This window comes from Propithecus coquereli, unplaced genomic scaffold (assembly GCF_000956105.1).
Source record: "Propithecus coquereli isolate 6110/MARCELLA unplaced genomic scaffold, Pcoq_1.0 Scaffold101, whole genome shotgun sequence".
Lineage (NCBI taxonomy): Eukaryota > Metazoa > Chordata > Mammalia > Primates > Indriidae > Propithecus > Propithecus coquereli.
The window spans coordinates 1415606-1438189 of NW_012133970.1; the positions used below are offsets into that span (position 1 = coordinate 1415606).

The 22584-nt window shown below is 53.9% G+C and overlaps 1 protein-coding gene across 4 annotated transcripts; it reads right to left on the bottom strand.

Annotated features, from left to right (window-relative positions):
• Positions 1–408: 408 nt before the first annotated feature.
• NLGN3 (neuroligin 3) lies at positions 409–21563 on the bottom strand. Of its 4 annotated transcripts, none has more exons than XM_012643571.1 (7): positions 21448–21563; positions 18268–18411; positions 13121–13180; positions 10950–11099; positions 4836–5021; positions 2028–2817; positions 409–1440 (listed from the first exon to the last, which is right to left on the bottom strand). In XM_012643571.1, exons 2-7 carry the CDS (start codon positions 18371–18373, stop codon positions 597–599), a joined length of 2136 nt encoding a protein of 711 aa, XP_012499025.1. In that variant the 5' UTR covers positions 18374–18411; positions 21448–21563; the 3' UTR covers positions 409–596. The 4 variants fall into 4 exon arrangements, with proteins under 4 accessions (XP_012499025.1, XP_012499007.1, XP_012499032.1 ...); XM_012643553.1 differs by lacking the exon at positions 21448–21563 and adding an exon at positions 17565–17624 and having other exon boundaries at positions 597–1440; positions 18268–18764; XM_012643578.1 differs by lacking the exons at positions 13121–13180; positions 21448–21563 and adding exons at positions 12387–12415; positions 14473–14494 and having other exon boundaries at positions 597–1440; positions 18268–18589.
• Between the last annotated feature and the right edge of the window lie 1021 nt (positions 21564–22584).

Sequence of the window (22584 nt, forward strand, 5' to 3'; positions counted from 1 at the left end):
GTCTTGCTCGAATCTGTTTCTCTCCTGGGGGTCCTGTTCCTTGGTCTGGTTGTGTGTGCACTGGGGTTTCCAGAGCTGCCTCTTGGCACTCACGGATCGGAAAAGCATTTGTTCCAAAATTAAAAAAAAAAAAATCAACAAAAACAAGACCCAGAAAAAAGACCAAGTCTGGGGGAGGAAGAGCTACTCTGCTCTTTAAAGCTCCCGAGTCTGGAGTTGGTCGGTGGTGCAGTTCCAAGAGAGGCCGAAGGCGAGCACCAAGGGGGTGTCCAGCTGTTGCTTTCAGCGCCCCCAGGAGTGTCCGTGGTCAGGCTCAGGGAGCTGGCTTCAGCTGCTGTTCCGCGGGTCCTCGGTTTACCGAGGACTCATCTGCGTCCCCATTTGAAGGGTTGTTCAGGTTGACTTCCGTACTTGTGTTTCTGCACCTGCGAGTGCACGTCCACATCTCTGTGTGTGCAGGTGGGTCTGCTGTAGGGTGTGGGTGCGTGCGTATACATATATGTCTGTGCGTGTCTGTGTGTGCGTGTCTGTGTGTGCGTGTGTTCGTGGGGCTGGGAGGGAGGGAGCCAGGAGACAGGCTGTGCTCTGGGTGGGAGCTATACCCGGGTAGTGGAGTGTGAGTGGGGCAGCCCGGTGCTGTTGAACCCCGCGGCAAAGGTGTTATAGGGGTGCAGTGTCTGCAGCCCGACCAAGGAGTTGGGAATCATGGTGATGGTGTTGGGGGTCATGAGTGGGATGTCGTCGGGGGAGCGCCGCAGGGTCAGGGTATAGTCGGGCAGCGCGGTGAGGCGCAGTGTGTCATGGGGGGGACCCGCCTCGCACTCGTGGTGGGTGGGGCCCAGCTGCAATGCTGCCAGCTCCTCCTCAGGAGCAGCTCCCAATTCAGGGGCCCCGGCTCCCCTCTGAGGGCTAGGCTGCCGCAGGGGCTCCTGGCGCCGTTTGTCCTTACGGTAGTAGAGGGCAGCGAAGGCCAGAACATTAAGGAACAGGAGGGAGGCCCCCACGGCGATAGTGACACTTAATTCAGTGGAGTAGTCGCGAGGGTTCTCCACCAGGAGTGGCCCCGCATCCTGGTCCCCGTTCCAGGACCCCTGGGCGTTCTCGTTGCTGTAGGCAGGGGAGATGGCTGGCCGCTTGGTGCTCCAGGTCTTGCCGTTGGGCCTGCGGGTGATGTGGGAGCTGTGGGTGGTATCCGGGGGCGGCACTTTGGTGGTCGTGGACGTATAGTGGAACATGTCATGCAGGTTGTATAGGTGGGGCACCAGGTGTTTCCAAAAGGCCACCTTGGTGGCCCGGTAATGATCGCGGACCCTTGGTTTCAGCCCGATGTGAAGGTAGAGCTGGTCTCGGGGATTGTATTTGGACCAGGCCACTTCCTCAAAGCGGTTGGCCTTGGTGTGAATGAACTTGGTGTCCTGGGGGACCGGCTTGTTGGGATCCCTGAAATACCACATGGAAATCTGGGGTCACCACGCTGCCTGGATGAGGAAAGGGCCCAGCATTCTTCCTCTCACAGCCACCCCTAAAACTCTTCCCCACTCCAAAACTTCCCACCATTTCCATCGTTTTCAGGGTACCTCCCTCTGTCCACCCCCGCCTTTCCCCAGGGCTTGAACTCCTATCTCATCCTTCCTTATGCTCATCCTCTAAGATCAGGCTTTTTCTTCTCACATGCTACTGAGTATCTATCAATCTTTTCAGCTGCCCAGTTTTGCCAAGAGCCCCCCAAAAGGCTCTTTCACATGGCCATGGACCAGCTAACCTTGAATCCCACACTTCTACCAGTAACTCTCACGCCTGCCCAGTCCTCAGGCTAAGCGAGTTCTGAGCCTCAGCGAAATTTTTGAAGGAAGGAAAATGGCAGGAAAGATTCCAGAAAGGGCGGTTAGGAAGAGGAGTAAAGGAGTTACCAAGCAAGATTTTGGGAATATCTTAGGAAGGGAAATGGTGGAAGAGGTTTAGACAGATGGGCAGAGGGGAGGGCATGCCGGGGTCCCAAAGAAGAAAAGCCCCCATTTTCTCCTTACCCAGTCTTGGCAAAGTTGGTCCAATAGGTCATGACGACAGCACTGAGCATGACATCATTCTTGGAGAAGTTGCAGGGGAAAAGGTCAGTGGGGCCTACCATAGGGACCCCAAAAACATAGGGTACTTCGTCCCCATGAGCTGCATCTGACCAAGCAGGCTTCATGAGGCTCTGGCAGTGATGGTAGAAGGCGTAGAAGTAGGTAGGTGAGCCATAGCGGGCGTGCAGGTCAGCTGTCACCACTGAGGGCTCCACCCACTGGTGGTCAGTGAAGAGTGCCACCAGTGTTTTACGGCGGGTCTCAGGGTTGTCACGGTCTGCCCAGTCTGTGTACATGAACTTGATGGTCTCCCGCAGGGTGTCCTTACCCTCAGGATAGCCATACAGATTGTCCACAAAGTTAGAGACAGAATAGTCAAAGTCAGTGCCAGAGACACCATCCTCAGGGTCCACCACCCCTTCCACAAACTTGAGACCCTCACCCTGGTTGACACCTAGCATGATGTCATAGTTGAGGAACTCTCCCTGTTCCATCAGGATCTCAGGGTCATCAGGGATGACATCACCATCAATCACAGGGCCAAAGGCCACATGGTAGCGGGCTGGCTGGATGTCCTGCTCTACCAGTTCCTTGGCACTCTTTTGCCGAAGACAGTCCACCATGTCCACGGTGTCTAGCACATTACACCCCACTTTGTCTGCCAGAAGGCTGGTGTACTTCACTGGTTGGTAGTTTACAGCCCAGCTGGACAGAGCAGAGCCACTTTGGATGATGGCCCTCTGGAAAAGTCCTGCAGAAGACAGGCAGCACCAGGTCAGATTTGTTGTGTCACACACAGCCATAAAACACCTTATTCTTTTTTGTCCCTGAAGCTGCCCCATGGTTTGGATGGGCTGGGAAGGAGGAACTACGCTTTTGGCAGGGCACAAAGTAGGGCCAGAGGCAGGGCTGCTGGGCCCCTCCCTGACTGGTGTCCTGCCTGGTTCCTCCATTGCTTCCCTGTCCCAGTGCAACGGTTGGTAACTTAGGGGTTAAGGAAATGCCAGGGAGAATTAACCCCTTGAGTCCTAGACATCAGGCTCCTTATGCTTCCTCTCTTTATCTCTCGTTGTCTTCCCCTCTTGCTTCCTGCCCAGCTGGGCCCAGCTCTGTGCCAGCGCACCACCAGGGAGCTGGCGCCTGTACCACAAAGGGGTCTTTTTCATGAGAGATGAGAAATGCAGGCAGGAGAGAGCCCCACATTCTGGGAGTTTGGGGAAGGATCCTGAGGGCAAAGGCCTTGGGGTCTGAAAGTCTTCAGGGAACCTGCGCTCCCAGTCTGTAGTCTCCACAGAGACTTTCTTTTTCCTGAAGCTTCTACGGACGCTTTTGATGCAGATTTTCCCCTAGCTGAGAAGGAGCCAGTCCCCCAAACTGAAAAAGAAGGTGATTCTTCCCTCTCTAGGAAAAAAGGGCATTATTCTCTCTTTGGCTCTGACACTCCCAAGGGAGAATTGGGACCCCAAACACACAATTCCATTTCTCTAAGAGAAAGGTAGTTTGCATGGGCAGAAAGAGAAGGAGAGAAATATAGATTAGTACTTGAGAGAGCCTCGCTTTTCCAAAGATTATTCTCCATGAGTCAATTACAGAAAGACAGAGAGAACAAATCTTTAAAGCAGCCAGGCCTCCAGAGACACAGGCCCTGTGAGACCGCAGGGTAGCACTCCAGGAAAGGCCTTCTCCTAGCAGGGGAGGAGTCCGCAGGCAGACGAGGTGCCAGACTTCTTTTCAGACAGAGGCACCCTTACAGCCAGACATTTTACCCTCCTTTGGGGAGAAAAAGGGGGATTCCTGTTCCCACTACTGTCACGTAGAAACATGCCCTCTCTTTAGAGATGCAGATCCTACCTCACTTTCCCCCACCAAGCTAGTCCCTGGAGGGGCAGAGACAGAATTTCTAGGTCAGAGGTGGTTCTTCTCTCTCAGAGAGACAGACATTCTTCCAAGAGGGACTGAAAGTCTTCATATGAGAATATCACTAACTCATAGGGTTGATTTCAATGAAAAAAAATGTGTCCTCTCTCACATATTTCCTTACTTCAGAGAAGGGCACCTATTTCAGGGAGACCTTTTCATGAGAAGCTCAGTTTTGCCTGTCAGAGATAGAATGTCCCCTGTAGTCCAGAGGTGGAGAGAACATTTCCTGCTGAGAGAAAGAGGGCCTACTCGGCCCCCTTGGAACGGTCACTGACAGAGGGACCCACTGCAAGGAGAGAGGCTAAAAAATGAGTCTCCCCTAGGTGGCTTGCACAGCCCAGGAGGAAGTCTGGGAGGCTGATCATAGACCATCGTCCCTCAGAAGAAGCCCACGTCACAAGTTAGTGATTTCTTGCTTCAACCCACCTCCCCCTCAAGAACATTTCCCCTCTTGACAGACCTGTCCTTCAGAGAGAAAGGCAGAGAATGAGTGTTTCTTACACCTAGAAACCAATTTCTATCCCAGGTCTCTACCCTGAAGTAACATGAACATCTCACACTGAAAGATTTCCCCTGTCCCAAAAGAACTATTGTCCCCTCAGAGGGGACACTCTCCCAAACAAGACTGCCACGTCAGAAGGAGAATCTTGCTTTCTCGGGATGTAAATGGGATTCTCTCCCTTCCCTCTCTCACATTAGGAGAAGTACTTCTTCCCCCAGAGAAACATTTCCCTTCCGCTTCTCCCCAAAGGGATGCCAAGCTGGTAGAAGAGGGCAGACTCATTCCCTTGGGTGCCCCTGGGGTGAAGTCTGGAAGGCCTGGGGCTCGGAGTGGGCAGAGCTACTCACCCTCAGAGTGGTGTGACAATGTGAGGAGGCTGACACAGGATGCGCCAATGCCCGAGCCAAAGACGGTAATACGGTGGGGATCTCCTCCGAAGAAGGCAATATTCTCGCTCACCCAGCGGAGGGCCTGGATTTGGTCAAGGAGCCCATAGTTGCCCTTGGCGGCCTGATCTCCGGTGCTCAGGAAACCTGGATTTGACAAAGGGCATGAGGATGGTGAAGGCGGAGGGATGGAGGATTTGGGTTATAATGGCAGGCAGGAGCTGGTGGGGGCGAGCACAGAGGATGAGCGTGCAGCATAGTTCTTTCCACCTAGCTATCATAAACCACTGCTCCTTTCTGCAAGGTCCAGCATCAATGTCGGAAGGAGAGGCTCCCTGCCTCCCACCCCCTATCCCGTTTGGAAGGAGGGGCCTGCAGACCATCTGAAAGTGGATGCCTCCAGGTGGGAGACTGCCCTGATCAGCATCCTCTGCCCCGATGTCCTATCTGGGGACATTACCCTAACACCTGGCAAAATATAGTGGAAAGGACAGGGACCCTGGAGTCAGATAGTTCTTGGTTTGAATCCTGGCTCTGTCACATCCTAGCCATGGAGCCTTGAGCAAGTTATTTAAAATCTCTGGGCCACAGTTTCCTCTTTGCAAAATGGAGATAAAAATACCTCATAGTGTCGTCACAAGGATAAAATGAACATAAGCATCTATAACATGCTCAGCACATTGCAGATCTACAGTTCCTTCTCTTTCCTCTTCCTTCTCCCTCTAAAGGAAGTGAAGAATCCGAGAGGCAAACATCCCGAAGCTCTCCTTGCCCTTCCTGTACAAAAGAGTCCACCTCCACTTCTTCCCAGGGCCTCGGATGGCTCCCTAGCCCTCATTCTCCGCGCAAGTCTGCATTTCCCTTCCTCCAAGACCTAATGAATTGGAAACTCTGGGGGTGGGGCCCAGTAATCTGTGCTTTTTAACAAGCTCCCCAGGTGATGCTGATGCCTGCTAAAGGTGAGAAATCACTGGGTTAGACCATCTTTTTCATCTGCTGGAGAAATGGGGAAGTCAGTGCAGTGGGTTACCACAGAAACAGGTCTTCCCGCCCTACCCCCTCACTGGGATTTGCTGCTGAGGAGACGTGTCACCATGGAGACTACCTTCCCGCCCACCTGCTGGGATTTGCTGCTGTGGAGACTTGTTGCCATGGAGACTACCTTCCCGCCCACCTGCTGGCTATCCCACAAAGATGTCCTATATTCCTCCCCCCACCACCGCTTCCATTTTAGACTCTTCCTTTCATCTCTCTTCCCTGGATCCTTAGGTTCCTTCGAAGGCTCTATCTTCTGCTATGGGCTTTTGGAAGGGGTCTTTCCAGGTGCATAACTGTGGAGCTCCTACACATGGAAACCCACACTTGGATCAGTATTTTTTAACTTCACAGTTAAAAGCTCATTCACAGCACCTGGAATCAACTTTGCGCAAGGCCATGTTTGAGGAGTCTCCCACAGCTCACGGAGAGCTCTCTGGTGGTCCTCACAGCCCATGGGCAGAAGCTGAATTCGAATAGACTCAAGCAGGCACAATTCCTCATCACTGTCTTTCTCAGGTCCTTCTGTACCTGGCTTCTGCAAAAGAGCTCGTCTCACCCTCTTCAAGTGTGTTATTATTTACCTTTGGTACAATTAAGTATGGAAAGTACTTAGTTACCCCTCCAAGAACCTAGTCACAAGTCCTCTTTAGCCCCGGGTTCCAGAAGAGGAAATGAGAAGGAATTAGAGAAATCCTGAATGTGGATGAACGGAGTAGCCCTTGTTCTTCCTGACAAGGAAACCAGCTTCTCCTTTGCCTGGCCCATTCAGAAATTGAAGCTTCCCAAGCCTTGAGACCCTCTGGCAAAAATCACTATGTGCTTTCCTTAGTCCTCCCTCTGTCCTCTCCTTCCCCCGTATTCTCTTTTCCTTTTCTCTCATTTAGGCAATAGCAGACTCGGTGTCAGCCTTTGGCAAGGCATCATTTAGTGAAATGTGTCAAATATGTCTCTCCCAATCAGCAGGAAAAGCCTGCATTTGGTTATAGTAGATTTCTCCGACATGTACCGATCTCCTCAGTTAGGAACAAAGGCCTGAAAGGGCTAGTTGAAAGGGCTGAAGGACTTGACCATCACTCTCGGCTCCCTCAGGTCCCGTGAGCCTCCAGATAAGGGGCCCTGAAGCATGTGGATGATGCCATGTCAACAGTCCCTACTATAAGAATCCTGCTTGAAGTGCTATATCCGACAGGCTCAGGTAGATGATACAGCAAACCTGATCAGCCATGAGCACACAAAATCTGGCAGTCTGGAAGAGCAATCACTCCCTCCTAGTCCCCCAGTAACTCAGCCATCCACAGAAACCATGTGAGAATGAAGGCTGAAACACCAAATTCCATAAACTGCCAGAATAAATCTGAGCCAGTCTCCCTGGGCCCAAGTTCCTAGTGCAGTACACGGTAAACTGCTTGTCAACAGAAGATGGGGGGATCTGGCAGACTGTAACAAAACCAGATATTTGTGTCACTCAAGGCTTGATGTTTACCAGGTTTTCAGTTTGCCTGGAGGGTACGTGAGCAAGGATGTAGGATTAAATTCTGGAACCCAGAATAAAACTTGACAAGTCCCTACTTCCTCAGCCTCAGGGATATCCACGTTCCATATCCTACCGGAGTCCCTTTCTTTTGTTGGCCCCAAGCCCAGTGGGGCCCTCAAACAATAGCTACCCCTCTGCCTTCGAGGAGCTCCATGGATTAGCCTGTGACATTCTTAACATCCGTGAATCACCCAAGATGTCCGGGGAAGCACCTTAGAGTGAACCGTCTGTCTGGGCTCAGTGCTCAGGAGAAGCCGATGGGAGGGAGGGTGAATGAGCGCATGTAACTGGGGTCCAGAGCTGGCCACCTGTTCTGAGACGCTTTGGGAAACAAAACAACAAAGCCTCCACTACACATCAAAATCCCCAAGTGTGAGGGACAAACCCATGTTCTACATCTGGTGCCAAGAGACAAAAACATCTTGTATGTGCCCAGAATCCAATCAGTGGCTTATTGATTACGTTTGTGTTCCAGAACAGGAACTGAAGGGCACACAGGAAGTGGTGGGGAACTTCTGACCAAATCTCAGTTTAGGATTCCTTCTGAGTTTTGGGTAATATTATTTTGGTCATCAACTGCTTACGCCCAAAGAATAATATTTCTGTCCCCTAGATGTGCTGTTCTGGTTATTCAAACGAGAGGAGGTTGTAAAGTTGGGGGGGTTCTTAACCTGAGTTTCACAGAGGAGCTTCGGGGGGATCTGTCAAATTGTTTTTATAAGTTTGTGCGTATGTATGTGTGTGCATTGTTTTGGGGGACAGTCCATAACTTTCATCAGAATCTCAAAAGGGCCCAAGACCCCCCAAAAGGTTAAGAATTTCTGATCTGGAAGCTTAAGGATTAGAGCAGCTGAAGGACTGTGAGGCAATTAGTGAATCAGGATAATATACGGAGCGCTCACCAGCCACGGCCTTCTGTGCAGCCCACAGCTCCCCACTGACATTGCGGAGACTTCGCATCCCACGTGAGACCCTGAGTCTCTCAGATGCTAAGTCTCTCCTTCTCGCTCCTCTCTGCCTCCTTTCCCTGTGTCTCTCTTGTTCTCTTTTCTCTCTCCAGTCTTTTTCTTCTCTTCTTTACTTTCACCTCTCTCTTCCCCTTTCCTCCGCTCTCTCTTTTTCTCTGTTCCTAGCTGGTCTGATAATATGGAACATATTCTTAGTATTCTCTGTACTTTCCAATAAACCTTATAGAATGGAACTTTGTGTATATAATTTTTTCAAAGCAGCCGAATTGAATTTTTTCTGTCACTCTAAGAAAAGAAAATAGCAAAATTACTATTGGCCTTCAACTACTGTGTATGTGTGCCTGTATATCTGTGCGTGGTCACGTTTGCGCGTTCATTCCCCTTTAGGAACCGTGCAGCCCTAGTGCGTGGGCTTACAGCCACCTGCATGGGACCACGCGATTCAGGACAGAACCTAGTGAGAGCCTTGCCATGGTGTCTGAGGCAATGCAGGACAACGGAGCAGGGGCAGAACCAGGAAATCCAGAGCCCACCAGACCATGGAGAGACCAGGGGTGATGTCCTATGTGTTCCATACCGAGTATCCCAGGTGCCACAGACTCTGCTTTTTTCATGGAATATCATTTTTCCAGTCTGAACCCAAAAAAGGTGTCTTCCTGTCCCATATAGTATTAATGATAAGTCAAGGGGAGATTGCCATTTTGTGCATGCGATCGCACCCAGAAGTGAAGTGCAGCACCAGGGCCTCCGGGATTGGAACTGACAAAGCAATATAGTCGAGAGCAATTAAAACAAGGTCCTGTCCCCCAACTGGCAAGGGAGCAAGCCATGCCTAACTTCTGGTTTAGCACGCAGGCCTACAGACCTGACAAAGAGCCTAGACCCCCACTGGAACTCTGAGCATACAAACTCTCCAGGCAAGAAGTTGACGTCTTCATGCCACTGCAGGGATATGGGGTCTGGGAGAGCATCTGAAAGGGAGCAAGGCCCTGTACGCTTAGTCAGCCTCTCTGCAGCACTTGTTAACCCCAAGACCTTGGCCATAGATAGGCCCTGGTTGTCACCAAGGAAGGTACAGGGGTGAGGGGCAGCCTAAATCACCAAAATAAATATGTACACAGCAGAGTATGTGGGGGGAAGGGTGTACGAGTGTGTATGAGCAGGTGTTTGGGGAACGAGGGTGTGTGCATGGGAGCATGTGTGTCTGGCGATGCATGCACAGAGAGTAGAAGGAATGTGTGTGTGTATATGGGGTGTGGAAGCGTTGGGGGTGCGAGAGTGTGGTTGGGGGTGGGTAAAGGTGTGTGCACATGCATGGATACAGCTGCGGCTCTAGGTACATAAATGTGTATATGTTTGTGGAGTGAGGTGAGGGGATAAGTACACATGTATGTACTGGGTGTATATATGCAAGGCATGTGTGGGAAGCGCATGTGCATGTGTGTATGCACGCATGTATGCGTATGTGTGTGGGTATATGTGCAGGGGGTCTGCGGGTATGCATATACGTGGGGGAATATATAGGTGTAGCACATGGGATATGTGTAGACATGGAAGCAGGGATATGGGGATGTGCATGGTATTCGCGTACGTGCAGTGCAGGACGGTGTGGACATACAGGCAAGGGTATATGCGTACGGGGAAGGGGAATATGGGTTTGTGTGTATGTGAGGAAGGTGAGGGACAGCTGTGTGTATGTGTGTGGTGTGTGGGTGTGTGGAGTGGATGCGGGGGATAGAGGGATGTGGGGGCGTGTGGGGGAGTTGGTGGAAGGGACATCTATGTACATTTAAGGCATGTATGCGTGGAGTTTGGGTGTGGATGTGCAGGGTGTAGGTCTTCCCATGGGGTGTAAATATGGGGGTAGAGGAAAGCGTGAGTGCATGCGGGTGTAGGTGTGGCTGCAGAGATGTGGGGAGAAGTATATGAGGATGTGTGTGTATATGGAAGGTGAGAGAAATCTGTGGGGTGTGGACGTGAAGTGCGTAGAGCGCGTGGCTGTGTGGCTGTGTGCGCGGGGGAGGCTAGATGTGTGGAGTGTATATGGAGTGCTGGGACAATGCGTTTATGTGTTGGGGGCCTTTAGATGCGGACGCGGGGCTAGATGTGTGCGCGCGTTGTGGGGGGTGGGTGTGTAGACATGCGGTAGACTAGAAGGAATATCTGTGTATGTGTGGGGTGTTTAGGGATCGGGGGGGTGTGCGTAGAGAGGAAGACAGTACACTGGAAAATCAACAGACCCTATAAAACTCAGCCAAGCAAAAGTCTGGGAGCAGAGATCTGGCTTGGGACCTAAGGGAAGGTGTGAAGTTTGAATCGAATTTCCAGTGCCATCTAAACATTCCAGAAAAGGGCCTGGGGATACAGGGAAGCTCCCAGTACTTGGGTAGGGGCTATGGCATTTTGACATGGTCATTAGCACCAGCTGGAGAACCAAGGCTGCCTGTTTTTTTTTTTTTTTTAACTCCCTAGCATTCTTCCCCCCACCCCTTGAGAAGCCAGCCTTCCTTCTAGGCACCAGGCAGGGAACCATACCTAGCACCCCAACGCGATAGTTGAGGGTGATGACGATGACATTGCCATAACTGGCGAGGACGCTGCCATCAATCATGTTGCCTGTCCCTTCCATGTAAGAGCCTCCGTGGATGTAGACCATGACAGGCTTAGCACCACTGTCCCGGATGTCTGCAAGGAGAAGGGGTGAGACGCAGGCTAGGTAGGATGCCCTTCCTCCCCCACCCCCGCCAGCCCTGGGTGGGGGTGCGGGTGGCAAAGCTATCCCAGGTGCCAGGACACCACCGCCATCCCTGAGGGCAGGACTCATGGAGCTGCTCAGCCTGGAGCTCAAGCATCTGCCAGAGACAGTTGGACTTCAGTGATGTTTTTAAAGACTCCGGTCTCAAGCGCCTCCCAGCTGAAGGCAGCCAGGAATGCCTGACATAGCTAGGCCTAGGTGGGCCACGGCTGGGCCCTGGGAGCAGGGGGCAGCAGGAAGAGGAAGGGATGGTTCCCTCAGCTGCATCAGGAGAGTCCCTGCCCTGGGCACCCAGGAGTCCTGGGACCTGATATGGCTTTAGAGAGCAGGGGCTGGGGAGCCCTGAAACCCCCTAGACCAGTTACATGGAAAAATGGCCATTGGCAGCAGCTGGCCCCCCAGTGCAGACAGAGACAAGAGGTGTGGGAATAAGGGACAGCACAGGGAGAGAACAAGGAAGGATGTGAGGAAAGGGGGGTGAATGGCAGAGATGGGGGGACCTTACTGACATGGTTTCTCAGCCATGTGCCCATTCCCCCACTCTCCCTGGGCAGACTTAATCGAAAACACTGGGGATGGGGCAAGACTAAGAACGAGACAGCCTGCTCCCAGTCAGCGTTAAGATGTGGATGGAGGCTGGGCGCGGTGGCTCACGCCTGTGATCCTAGCTCTCTGGGAGGCCGAGGCGGGAGGATTGTTTGAGCTCAGGAGTTTGAAACCAGCCTGAGCAAGAGTGACCCCCCGTCTCTACTAAAAAGAGAAAGAAATTAATTGGACAACTAAAAATATATACAAAAAAAAAACAACTAGCCGGGCATGGTGGCGCATGCCTGTAGTCCCAGCTACTCCGGAGGCTGAGGCAGGAGGATCGCTTGAGCCCAGGAGTTTGAGGTTGCTGTGAGCTAGGCTGATGCCACGGCACTCTAGCCCGGGCAACACAGTGAGACTCTGTCTCAAAAAAAAAAAAAAAAAAGATGTGGATGGAGCCTCCCCAGAAGCCGTTGGACAAGGGACCGCCAAGCGGCTGCTCCCAAGCCCAGGCAGCACGGTGTGGGGGCTGGGGCAGTGAAGAGAAGGCTCTAGGCCTGATCACCTCTGCCTGCTGCCAGTCGGTCTGCGAGCTGGACCAACACTCTCTGCCACACCAGCACAGCCCTACCCATCGCCAGTGGGCCCCCCTGATCTGTCCGGCCCCTCCAGGGCTGCAGGGGCAGGGCCTGGGCACGGAGGTAGAAGGGAACGCTCTCTGCTGAGGAGCAAACAGAACCCGTTTCCCCAAGGAGGGAGGCTGGTCTGATTATCACCCAAGGATCTTGTGCCATCTACTGACGGCTGTGGTGTCCTAGTTCAGCCTGGCGTTTTAGCCTAGTCTTTCTGGCTCTGTCCTGAACCTCCTGCAGCCCCTGGCCCTGAGACCATCTCTCTTTCTGGGAGAAGGCTAGGGAGGTTCTAGGTGCTGCTATTCCCTGGCACCTTTGGTTGTCACTGTCTTACTCCTCAGTTCACCATCGTGCTGGGCCCCTCTCCCAGAAACCACACTCCCTGCTAGACACGGGGGTCTCCTTAACGAAACACGTATTTCCTCACCAACCCGTTTGCTTCGTGCCTGTCCCCACCCTCCCCGGCCCTGCTTTCTCTCCGTTCTCCCTGCTGCTCAGTAGGGGCAGGTGCCCATGAAGCATAGAAGATGGGGGAGGGGCGGGGGACTGGGGCAAGGGGGATGCCCCCCCATGGCTCTGCTTGTGGTCCCCTGCTCCTGCCAGCCGCGTCCATCACCCCAGAACTCCCAGTGGCCAACGAGGCCGAAGACAGATGAACAGCCCAACGGCCTTGTACAGGAACAGAAACACACCAACGGACGGACAGACAGACAGACGGGGCTTCTCCCCGTCGAGAAGGGGAGGGGCTCTGTGCCATGCACCAGCCGCCACGCCCTGCAGCCCCCAAATACCTTCATCTTCATCCCCGTCATTATCCGCTAAGTCCTCGCCCTGTTTCTTAGCGCCGGATCCTGGGGACCAGACACGGGGAGACACAACAGCACAGAACAGAGAACAAAACAGAGAGAGAATTCAAAAACAGCATGACTGCAGTGTGGCCCAGCAAGCCAGCTCTGGGCCTGGGCCCAGGACAGGCAGGAGGGATGGCAAGAACTGAGGGAATGGGTGGGCTGAGGCCCAGACCTTCGTCAGGATGATGGTGTGGCAGGCCCCTGCTGTGCTGGCCTCCCTGCCCCTCCCTGCCCCGCCTCCCTGTCCCCAACTACCTTTCCAGTTAGGAAGGAGGTAGCAGCAGGTGGGCCAGGGCACAGAGCCAGAGACCCGCTCAGGGGAAAGATGCATTCTGGGTGGAAGGGGCTGCGCGTGTGTACACAGGCAGGTCGAGCTGGGTAGCAGAGGCAGGTACTGAGGGTGCAGGGTGACACTGCCAGCGTGTGTGGATGTTGTCAATATGAGGTATTTAGGGCAGAGATGCATACCAGGGACCTCAGGCCTGAGCAACTGGGGCCCAGTGGGCTGGCTCGAGCTGGGCCTCAGCTGACCCTAATTCCCACAGGAGAAAATGGGAGATGAAGCTTTCCCTCTGGTCTTCCTCGTTGGAGCCCCCTGCTCTGGGTTAATGGCAAATGGGGTTCCTGCCCACAGGAACCAGTCTTGAGAGCAGCAAGCATTGCTCTGAGATGTAGAGAGAGCCAGAGAGGGAGGGAGGGAAAGAAGAGAGGGGAAAAGGAGAAGAGGATGATGATGAGAGAGAGAGAGAGACAAAGGGAGAGAGAGGGAGGAGAAGAGAAGAGAAGAGAAGAGAAGAGAAGAGAAGAGAAGAGAAGAGAAGAGAAACAAAGAGAGGAATAATGGTAATAGCTCCAATCATGTACTGAATATTTACCATGTGCCAGACACTCTACTTCTGCCATATTGTCTGACCCTTACACCCCAATGTGGTAGGTACTATCCTTATTCCTGTTTCACTGATGGGGAAACTGAGGTTCAGAGAGGTAAAGTGACTTGCTTAAGATCACACAGCTAGGAAGTGCTAGAGGTGAGATCCAAACCCAGGTCTGCTTGACTCTAAAGCCCATGGTCTTTCCACTGCACCATGCCACTTTTCTGGGGTGAGGGAAAGGAAAGGGAAGGGACGAACTAGATGAGAAAAGTGGTGGAGCATGGAGGGGGGAGAGGAGGAGAAGGAAGGAGAGGAGAAAAAGAAGAGACTAGAGGGGGAGAAGAGAGACATTTAGGGTCTAGGGGTAAGCTGGCACCAATTCTCCTTCCTGTTCGAAGGAGGCTAGAAGTGCATCTTGACGATGGCTGTGGAGAGAGAGGACCTACTTCCTGGATGCCGGTGCCCCACGATTGACCCTCTTGCATCTATGACACCAGATACCCCCAGCCTGGAGGTAGCAAAGAGCCCTTTTTCTCAGCTGGTCTGGACTCTGTTGACTGGATTTTCTTACAGTTATTAATCAAAACAGGAACTGCTCTCAAACTACAAAATGGCTTTTCTACTAGTGCAAGAGCCCAGCCCCAGGGCAGAAACCGCCTCCAACTCCCCGAACTTCTGCTGGGTCTATCGCCCTACCATGTTAGTTCCACATCCGCCAGTACTGTCCTCAGGAACCCTAGGAGACATGGGCATCATCACCCACACAGCGGACAGCCCGCCAAACTGAAAAGAATTACTCATCCCCAGACGTGAATTCCCTTCAACTGGACGGGGGGTGGGGTAGAGAATGGGGCACGTTTTCCCCAGGAAACCCGTCACTTCCCATCACCCCTGACTTAAGAGATTTGTCCCTTCTGGGGCCTCTGAGAGTGTCCCTGGGTTGCTGCATTGTTCCAGCCTCCTTCACACAGATAGCTTGGCTCCTCCAGCTGGGCACTTGCTGAGCAACTCCCTGTGGCCATGCCTCTCACCCAGGCCAGCTCGACCACCGACCAGCGGCCACTGACCACCATGCCCAGATGCTGCTGCTGCAGGAGCCCAGCCAGGCCTGCCTCCCTGACCTGTGCGCACAGCAACCCTAACGACCTCTGGGTATGGCTCTCCCCCAAGAGGCAGGGTTTGTAACTGTGCCAAATGGCCAACAGGCCCTGGATAGGGAACTCATTTGAACAGCTAAATGACCAAATGCCCTCCCCCACAGTCTGGAACTCCCTTCCCAGGCTGGCCTGTGGGGCTTAGGGAAACCAGCTGAGTTTTAATACCAGGCCAGGAGCTTCCTCAGAGCAGTGATTAGGCCCTGTCATCATTTCTAGATTTTTCCTCTACCTCACATCCCTCCACATTGCAACAGCACCTAGCGCATGGACTTGCCCACAGTCGACAATCCTGATGGTTCCATGTGTGTGGTTGAGTGGGTGCTTCCAGTCAGCTTTCTGGCCAAACTCTCGGGGCTGGACTGAACCGCCCTAGGCTCGCCATACTGGAGCCCTAGAGAGGTCAGTCTTCCTAAGAAATAGTTAATATTAGTGCCCTCGCCTCTCCTCGCCCCACCAAGGAACTCATAGGAGCAGGTTTAAGAGACCTTCTAGGCTGGGCGCGGTGGCTCACGCCTGTGATCCTAGCACTCTGGGAGGCCGAGGCGGGTGGATCACTCAAGGTCAGGAGTTCGAGACCAGCCTGAGCAAGAGCGAGACTCCCATCTCTACTAAAAATAGAAAGAAATTAATTGGACAACTAAAAATATATAGAAAAAATTAGCCAGGCATGGTGGCGCATGCCTGTAGTCCCAGCTACTCGGGAGGCTGAGGCAGGAGGATCGCTTGAGCCCAGGAGTTTGAGGTTGCTGTGAGCTAGGCTGACGCCACGGCACTCTAGTCTGGGCAACACAGTGAGAGTCTGTCTCAAAAAAAAAAAAAAAAGAGATCTTCTATCGGAATTCGTTTATAGGCTAATGAAATGTTAAGGCCAGAACTGTCCCCTGCCACCTTCAGATGTGGAAACAGAGGTTCGTAAAGGTAAATGCTGCCTAAGGTCTCGCTGTGAGCTGGCAGCACAGCTGGGACTCAGGCAGGCTTTGTGTTCCCAGACCTGCTCTCTCTCTGCAGCACCACAATGCTTCTGCGCCCGTGCGAGAAACAGCGATGGGCTGCGGCGTGTGAGGTCCTGGGCTGGGTGCAGGGCTGCGGGGGAACACTGTCCCTAGAGCAGCGGGTCTCACTCCGTGCTTCAGTGTGCATCAACAGCATTCAGGACTCACGTTTGACGTGTAGATTCCCGGGCTCTGCCCCCAGAGATCCTTATTCGGTAGGGAGTACCCTGTCCTAGGCATCCTGACAATGCCACTGGGAGAAACCCTGCCCTAGGACATCAAAGGAAAACAAACTCCAAGCACGCCAAAGAGTTGTAGGGATCAAGTTGTGAGTTTCCACCTGTGCCTTAAGCTGTTACTGTTTCCAGTTCGGCCCACCCCATCCACATCTCACCATTCTTTTCAGAGTTGGGGAGGTGGGAATGACCAGATGGGAGTTGCTTCTGAGTGCTACAGTGGAAAGAACATGCCCTCAGGGTCAAGAGACCCAGGTTTTGGTCCCAGCTCTGCCACAGACCAGTGACCGGGCTTTGAGCAGCAGCAAGTCACTCCCCTGGGCCTGTTTCCTCATCTGTAAAATTGGGATACTGATTCCTGCCTTATACGCTTCCCGAGACATGGGGAGGATTTTATGAGGTATATATGACAACGCTTTGCAGAAAACATAAAGTAGTAATCGAACAGGAAGAATTATTGTACAGGGGGATAAATTCCTCTCAGCAAAAGGATAAATTTAAAATTTAGGATCCCGTGCCTCCTCTAGAGTCCGTAGCTCTCAGAGATCCCCGAGTTCTGCCACCAGAGCAGCCCAGGGCTCTCAGCTATGCTGCGGCCAGAGGCGGTGGGGCGGGAGGGCGCGGTGCGGGGGTCATGTGTGTGTGGCAGGAGTTACTAAACCTGTGTACGCATGTTTGGTCTGAACTTGAGGGTGGAAGAGTTGAGAGTTGAGTCTAGACTTTCAACCCGGGGGTGGGAGCGGAAAAAGCACGGAAGGGGTAGTCTTGTGGCTCCACTCACTGGAAAAAGGGCGGAGCCTCTGGCTCCATCTTGGCTGCCTACAGTCTCTCCTGAGCTGTCACTGAGAGAGCCACTGGCTCCATCTTTGGCACACACTTTAGGGTGGAATTTGGGGCTGGGAAGATTGGAAGAAATGGGGTTGCTCCTTCTGCTCTGAACCTGCCTTAGGCCACCAGATCCTCCCTGAAAAGCAGCCAGGGCCCTGGGATGAGGTGGAGCTTATGCCTGCTCACCGCCCCCTGAGCCTGGGCTACTTGAAGGAAGGCTGGGTCCTCAGGGGAAAGGGCAGGTGGGCAGGCAGCCCTCCCTCTCTCTCTCTCTCCCTCCCCGCCGGCTCGCTACCTACCTCCTTTCCTACAAATTTTCTTGTTGGGCTTTCGGGCGCATTCCTTGGAAATCCGCTTTACTGTAAAATGAATAAAAAACTAAAAAATAACAGGAGGCCTCTGCCCAGGGGCATGCACCCCCCCACCCCCCAAGCCCCAAGAGCTGAGCTGCTCTGCAGGCGGCACATGGCAGAGAGCCTGTCCCACCATCTCCTTGTTTCTGTCACTTACCTTAGTGTGACCCCCGCGGGAGGAGGCATCAGCTAGTGAAAGAGGAGGCACCTAAGCATTGCCCACCAGGCTTGCCCCCCGCCCCCCACACATACCCAGCTCCCTTGGCCACACACACCTACCACCTCTTGAAGCAGGTGGAATGGCAACAGGGGGGCCTGGTGCAGCCAGCATCCTCCCGCGGGCAGCTGCCAGCAGTGACCCATACTCCCCCAGGGAACCCCCATCCAGTACTGGACCTAGACCTGTCAAAGCTCTCAGGCCTGGCCAGGCCCCTCCTGGCAACAGTGTCACTCACACATGGGAGCTTGGACAATGCTGGGAGAGTGAAGAACAGGGAGGGGGAAGGGAGAGGCCGAGCAGAGTGATGGTTAGAAGCATTTTCACAGACAGACAGACGCATGCTGCAGGGCACACAACCACATGCAAGCCACAAACACAACAGGGCAGGCGGGAGGCAGGGAGGGCACAGTGCCTGGCCGCAGCACTCACCATCCTCCGTGGGCACATAGACATTCAGGTAGAGGCAGTCTTCGTTGGGCTCCTGGATGTAAGTAGCCACGATATCCAAGTTGGCAGTGAACCAGACTGGCAGCATGACTTCGGGCACAGCTGTGTGGATGTTCTGGGGGCACACTGGGGGAAAGTGTGTGGCGTTCCGGATGCCCGACCAGGATGGGGGTGGTTCAGGGGGCAGGAAACGTTTCTCGCCGATTGGGGGAGCTGCATAGGGCACCCCCAGGTATTGATCCACAGGTCCCAGGATCTCACTGGGCAATGGTACCCGGGCACCCCTTAGCTTCCCAAAGTGAGTATTGACTGTGGGTGCTGGAGCCTGGGTACTGGCCCTCAGCACCAAACTGAGGAACCACAGCGTGAGGCACAGGCTCCGGCCAACTGTGGGCTTGGGGCTCAGGGACAGCGACGGCGGGCCAAGCCGCAGCCACATGTTCCAGGCAGGGGGACTGGCAGGAGAGGCAGACTCCAGGGTCACAGCATCAGCCCAATAGGCAGCCCCTTCATGGCCACACTGACTTGAACCTCAAAACTGAGCTCTCGAGGGACACCTACAGGTGCCCAGCAACGTAGAGAGCAGGTCGTCCAAGCACCACAGCTTCAGAAAGGGGACTCCCTCAGGGCCAGACAGGCCTGTGGAAAGAGGGAAGTATGCGTCATCCGTGATGGTCTGGGAGGGGTACAGAGTTGGTCTCTGGGGGCCCTCATGGGCTTGGGCTATTCTCCTACCATCAGGAGAGCTTTCACATGCCCAGGGCTCCAGCCACTCACAGATGATCCACCACCAGTCAGAAGCGTTTTATGTGCCTGGCCATGGTTGGAAAATCCAAGGGGATTGGCAGAGTGACAGTTGCCACTGCAAGTTCAAAGTCCCCAACTTCAACCCCACAGCCAATGGAGTTCATCGGGGTCGCCTGGAACCAGAGTAACATGGTAGCCAGGGGGTGGGAAGAACTAGAAATGGAGCCTGGGTCCCCGGGTATGCTGCATGAACACTGAGCTGTCCAGCCCCAAGGACCCGGCAATCCCACACAGGGTCCTCCACATCAGGAGTGGGTAGGATCGTTAACCTCACTCTGGGACACTAGGCATAAGAAGGGAAAGCAGCAGATGGGCAGAGGAAATCACAGAGAGACCTCCTCACTCTCAGGCAGGGCAGGGGGCAGGACAGCCATTCACCAGAGTCCCCAGACCCTCCTGAGCCCCTCCTGTACATTGCTCCTCAGCCCTCACTGCTCCCGAATCCTTAAGCCTTGGTCCTTTCTGCTGGCTCTCTCTTAATTCAACACCAAATGCAATGCCAGAATTGAGGTGGAAATCATTCTGCCCGGCACCCTAGGCATTGTTGATGCCCGTCCAGTGTAAAATAAACAACACAGTGTAGGGGACTTACACTCAGAGACTCATAGAAATAAACTCACAAAGACTCAAAGAGGGCATGAGAGAGACCAAGCCAGGATCACAGACACTGTGATATTCACTCACAGTGACATACATTCCAAACCCACAGAGATCCCCTCATATAGTCCCACATTCGGAGACAGGGCGCCTCACACAGCCAGAGCCTCACAGAGTGATACATTCAGAGACACACAGAGACTTACTGAAATATAATCACACACGCCCGCATAGGTAAATATCCAGAGACACATGCAGCCTAATGGTGACACATAGGTGGAGACAGAAACAGAAATAGCAACACACTCAGACACACAGGCCTTCTGACACAGTTACACAGTCAACACATACACACAGGCACACGCAGACACACACGCACATGCACGCTGCGTGCACATTTAGTTTCCCCCCATTTCTCCCGCCTTCCAAGACTGCAGGCCTGCTCCTTTAAGAACTGGCTGAAGGGGTGGGGGAGGGGGAGATTGGGAACGCCCGGCAATCGGCCACCACGAGAGAGGAATGAGAATGTGCGTGTGCGTGTGCGTGTGCGTGTGTGTATGTGTGTGTGTGTGTGTGTGTGTGTGTGAGAGAGAGAGAGAGAGAGAGAGAGAGAAAAAAAAAGAAGAAGAGGGAGGGCGGGTAAAGTGGCTAAAGGAATGGGGGTCAGAGGAAATTGGAAAATGGGGAGCAAAGTATGGGGGGGAAGATCTCGGACCCTGCCTAGGATGCACCCGGGTGGGGGGGGAAGGGAAGGAAGGGGTAGGAGTAGGGAGGTGGGGCAGGAGGGAGTGGGTGGGTGTGTGTATGGGGGGGGATAGTCCGCAGCTGAGTTCACACAATCCCCCCATTCACCGTCTCCATGGCAACACTGGGGCACAGACCGCTCATTCACACGGCTTCCCCGCCAGCACCCCCCCCTTAACCCCCTCGGTGCCTCCCCCACCCCACAAATTCCATTAACCCTTTCGGGATGCCTCCCTCTCTAGCAACCATTCAGCGCCAAATGCCAAATTCCCCTTTGAGTCAATTCCCTGCAGCCCCTCCCCTGTGAACACCTAGACAAACAGACCGACCCCCAAACGCCCTCTGTACGCTAGGACCCACTGTGAATCCCCAAGGCCAACAATCTCTATCCTGGTCCAACTTGCAATTTGGGAGAAGACAGGGGTGGCAGCAATGCCGGGGAGAATGGCATCTGGGGGTACTTTTTGGCCTGGAGCGGTATTGGGCGAGGGGCATTGTGCAGGAATGGACCAGTATTGAGAATTGCAGTATTGGGGACTACGGGTTCGGAATGGTATTGGGGGATGGAGTTGCATTGGAATGGGGGAGGATAGGATAAAGGCCTCCATTGGGTGGGGGGGCTGCAGAGAGTGGGGGAGGGAGCCTGGCTTTAAGATGCTATGATGGAAGGGGGATGGGGCTGCACTGCAGGGGAGGGGGGCCTGGCAATGTGCAATACAGGAATGGGGCTGGGGGCCCTCACTAGGGGTATTTTGATGAGCATGCGGGCTGGGCTGTGGAAATAGAGGGACCAGGGGTGGGAGGATGATAAGGATGCGGGATTTAGGGAGGAGGTGGAGGAGAGAAGAGAAGCGGGGGAGGAGTGGGGGGGTCAGGGGTGCCGATGGAGAACATGGGGTTGAAAGGGATGGGGGCCCCTGGCCGGGGAGTGGAGGAGCCTGGGATTGGGAGGGGATAGGATGGGGGCAAGGTATGGGCGGCTGGAGGATGAGAGACCAGGACAGGCAGCCTCACCTGTTCCCCGGGCTGCTGCAAGCGACTGAACCGGGCCACGGACCACCCATATCGCCTCCAGGCCAAGGGCTCCGCACCCGAATCCCCGAGATCAGCTCTCCGGCAGCCTGGCTGCTATGCCCGCGCACCGAGGGGGCGCGCTGCGCGTGCCCGGACACGGGGTGGGGGGGGCGCGGTCCCTGCCATTAACTCCTTTTGTGCCAGAGATGGCTCAAGTCCTGGGGCATGGCCCAATTCCCCCCATGCTCAGGCACGCTCTGCTTGCACTCTCCCTCCCTCTCTCACACACCCCTCAGAGAGCAAGCTATCAGACAGGTGATCTTCCAGGGCCGCTAGTCCAAACTTTACCTGTGAAGCTCGAGACCTTGACCCAAAGGGAGAAACTGAGGCACTGACTGCAGGAGCCCCCAGTCATGCTCCACAAAAACACACCTCCACCTCAGTCAGCATCCCCTTCGTCTTCTCAGCACCAGCACTACCCAAGCACCAACCAGCAGGGCCACTCTGCCCTCATCCTGTCACTCTCCCAAAGGTCAGTGCTGTTCCCTTGTGCTGCTTCTGCTGGGGCATGTCAGACTCAGACTGTCAGCATGCCAATTGCGTGACCATTTGTCTCCCCTCCAGATCCGGTGTCTCTGTGCCTTGTGTCTCTGTATGTAGTGCACATGTCCAGTTTGTCTAACACTCCCAAAACCCCTCTGAATGTCCCTCATCCCAGCCAAGCCTCTCACCCTGTGGCTCCTCAGAACGTTTATGTCAGGGTAGAGAAAGTCTGAAGTAAGTTTCCGTTTGCCTTTACCCTGTCAGGGAGTTCCATTCCTTACGCACACAACTCTTAAACTTGGTGAGTCCCATATGAGCAAGGGCTTCGTGGGCCTCAAAGAGGGATTTTATTTTTTATTTTTTATAACTTGGGTACTGATTGGTGTTCCTGCTCCTGCTTTTACCAGCACACTTGACGCTTCCCAGTGATAGGGTGTAACTATGGCTTGGACATTATCCTTAAGCTGTCACATCATCCTGTACCACCCGCCCACAAGGCTGTGGCTGATCCTCTTCCAGCCCCAGCAGGGCAGACCAGAAGACTCCATTGTAGTAAACCAGCTGGCTCTCCTGGACAGCCTGGGATCTAAGGTC

Excerpts from the sequence above, each read along its gene's own strand:
- NLGN3 (XM_012643553.1), bottom strand. The coding sequence starts at position 18,724 with ATGTGGCTGCGGCTTGGCCCGCCGTCGCTGTCCCTGAGCCCCAAGCCC. Across the intron at positions 13,181-17,564 it reads GAAAATTTGTAGGAAAGGAG|GATCCGGCGCTAAGAAACAG; the intron begins GTAGGTAGCGAG and ends TCTGGTCCCCAG. Across the intron at positions 11,100-13,120 it reads TGACGGGGATGAAGATGAAG|ACATCCGGGACAGTGGTGCT; the intron begins GTATTTGGGGGC and ends TTCTCCTTGCAG.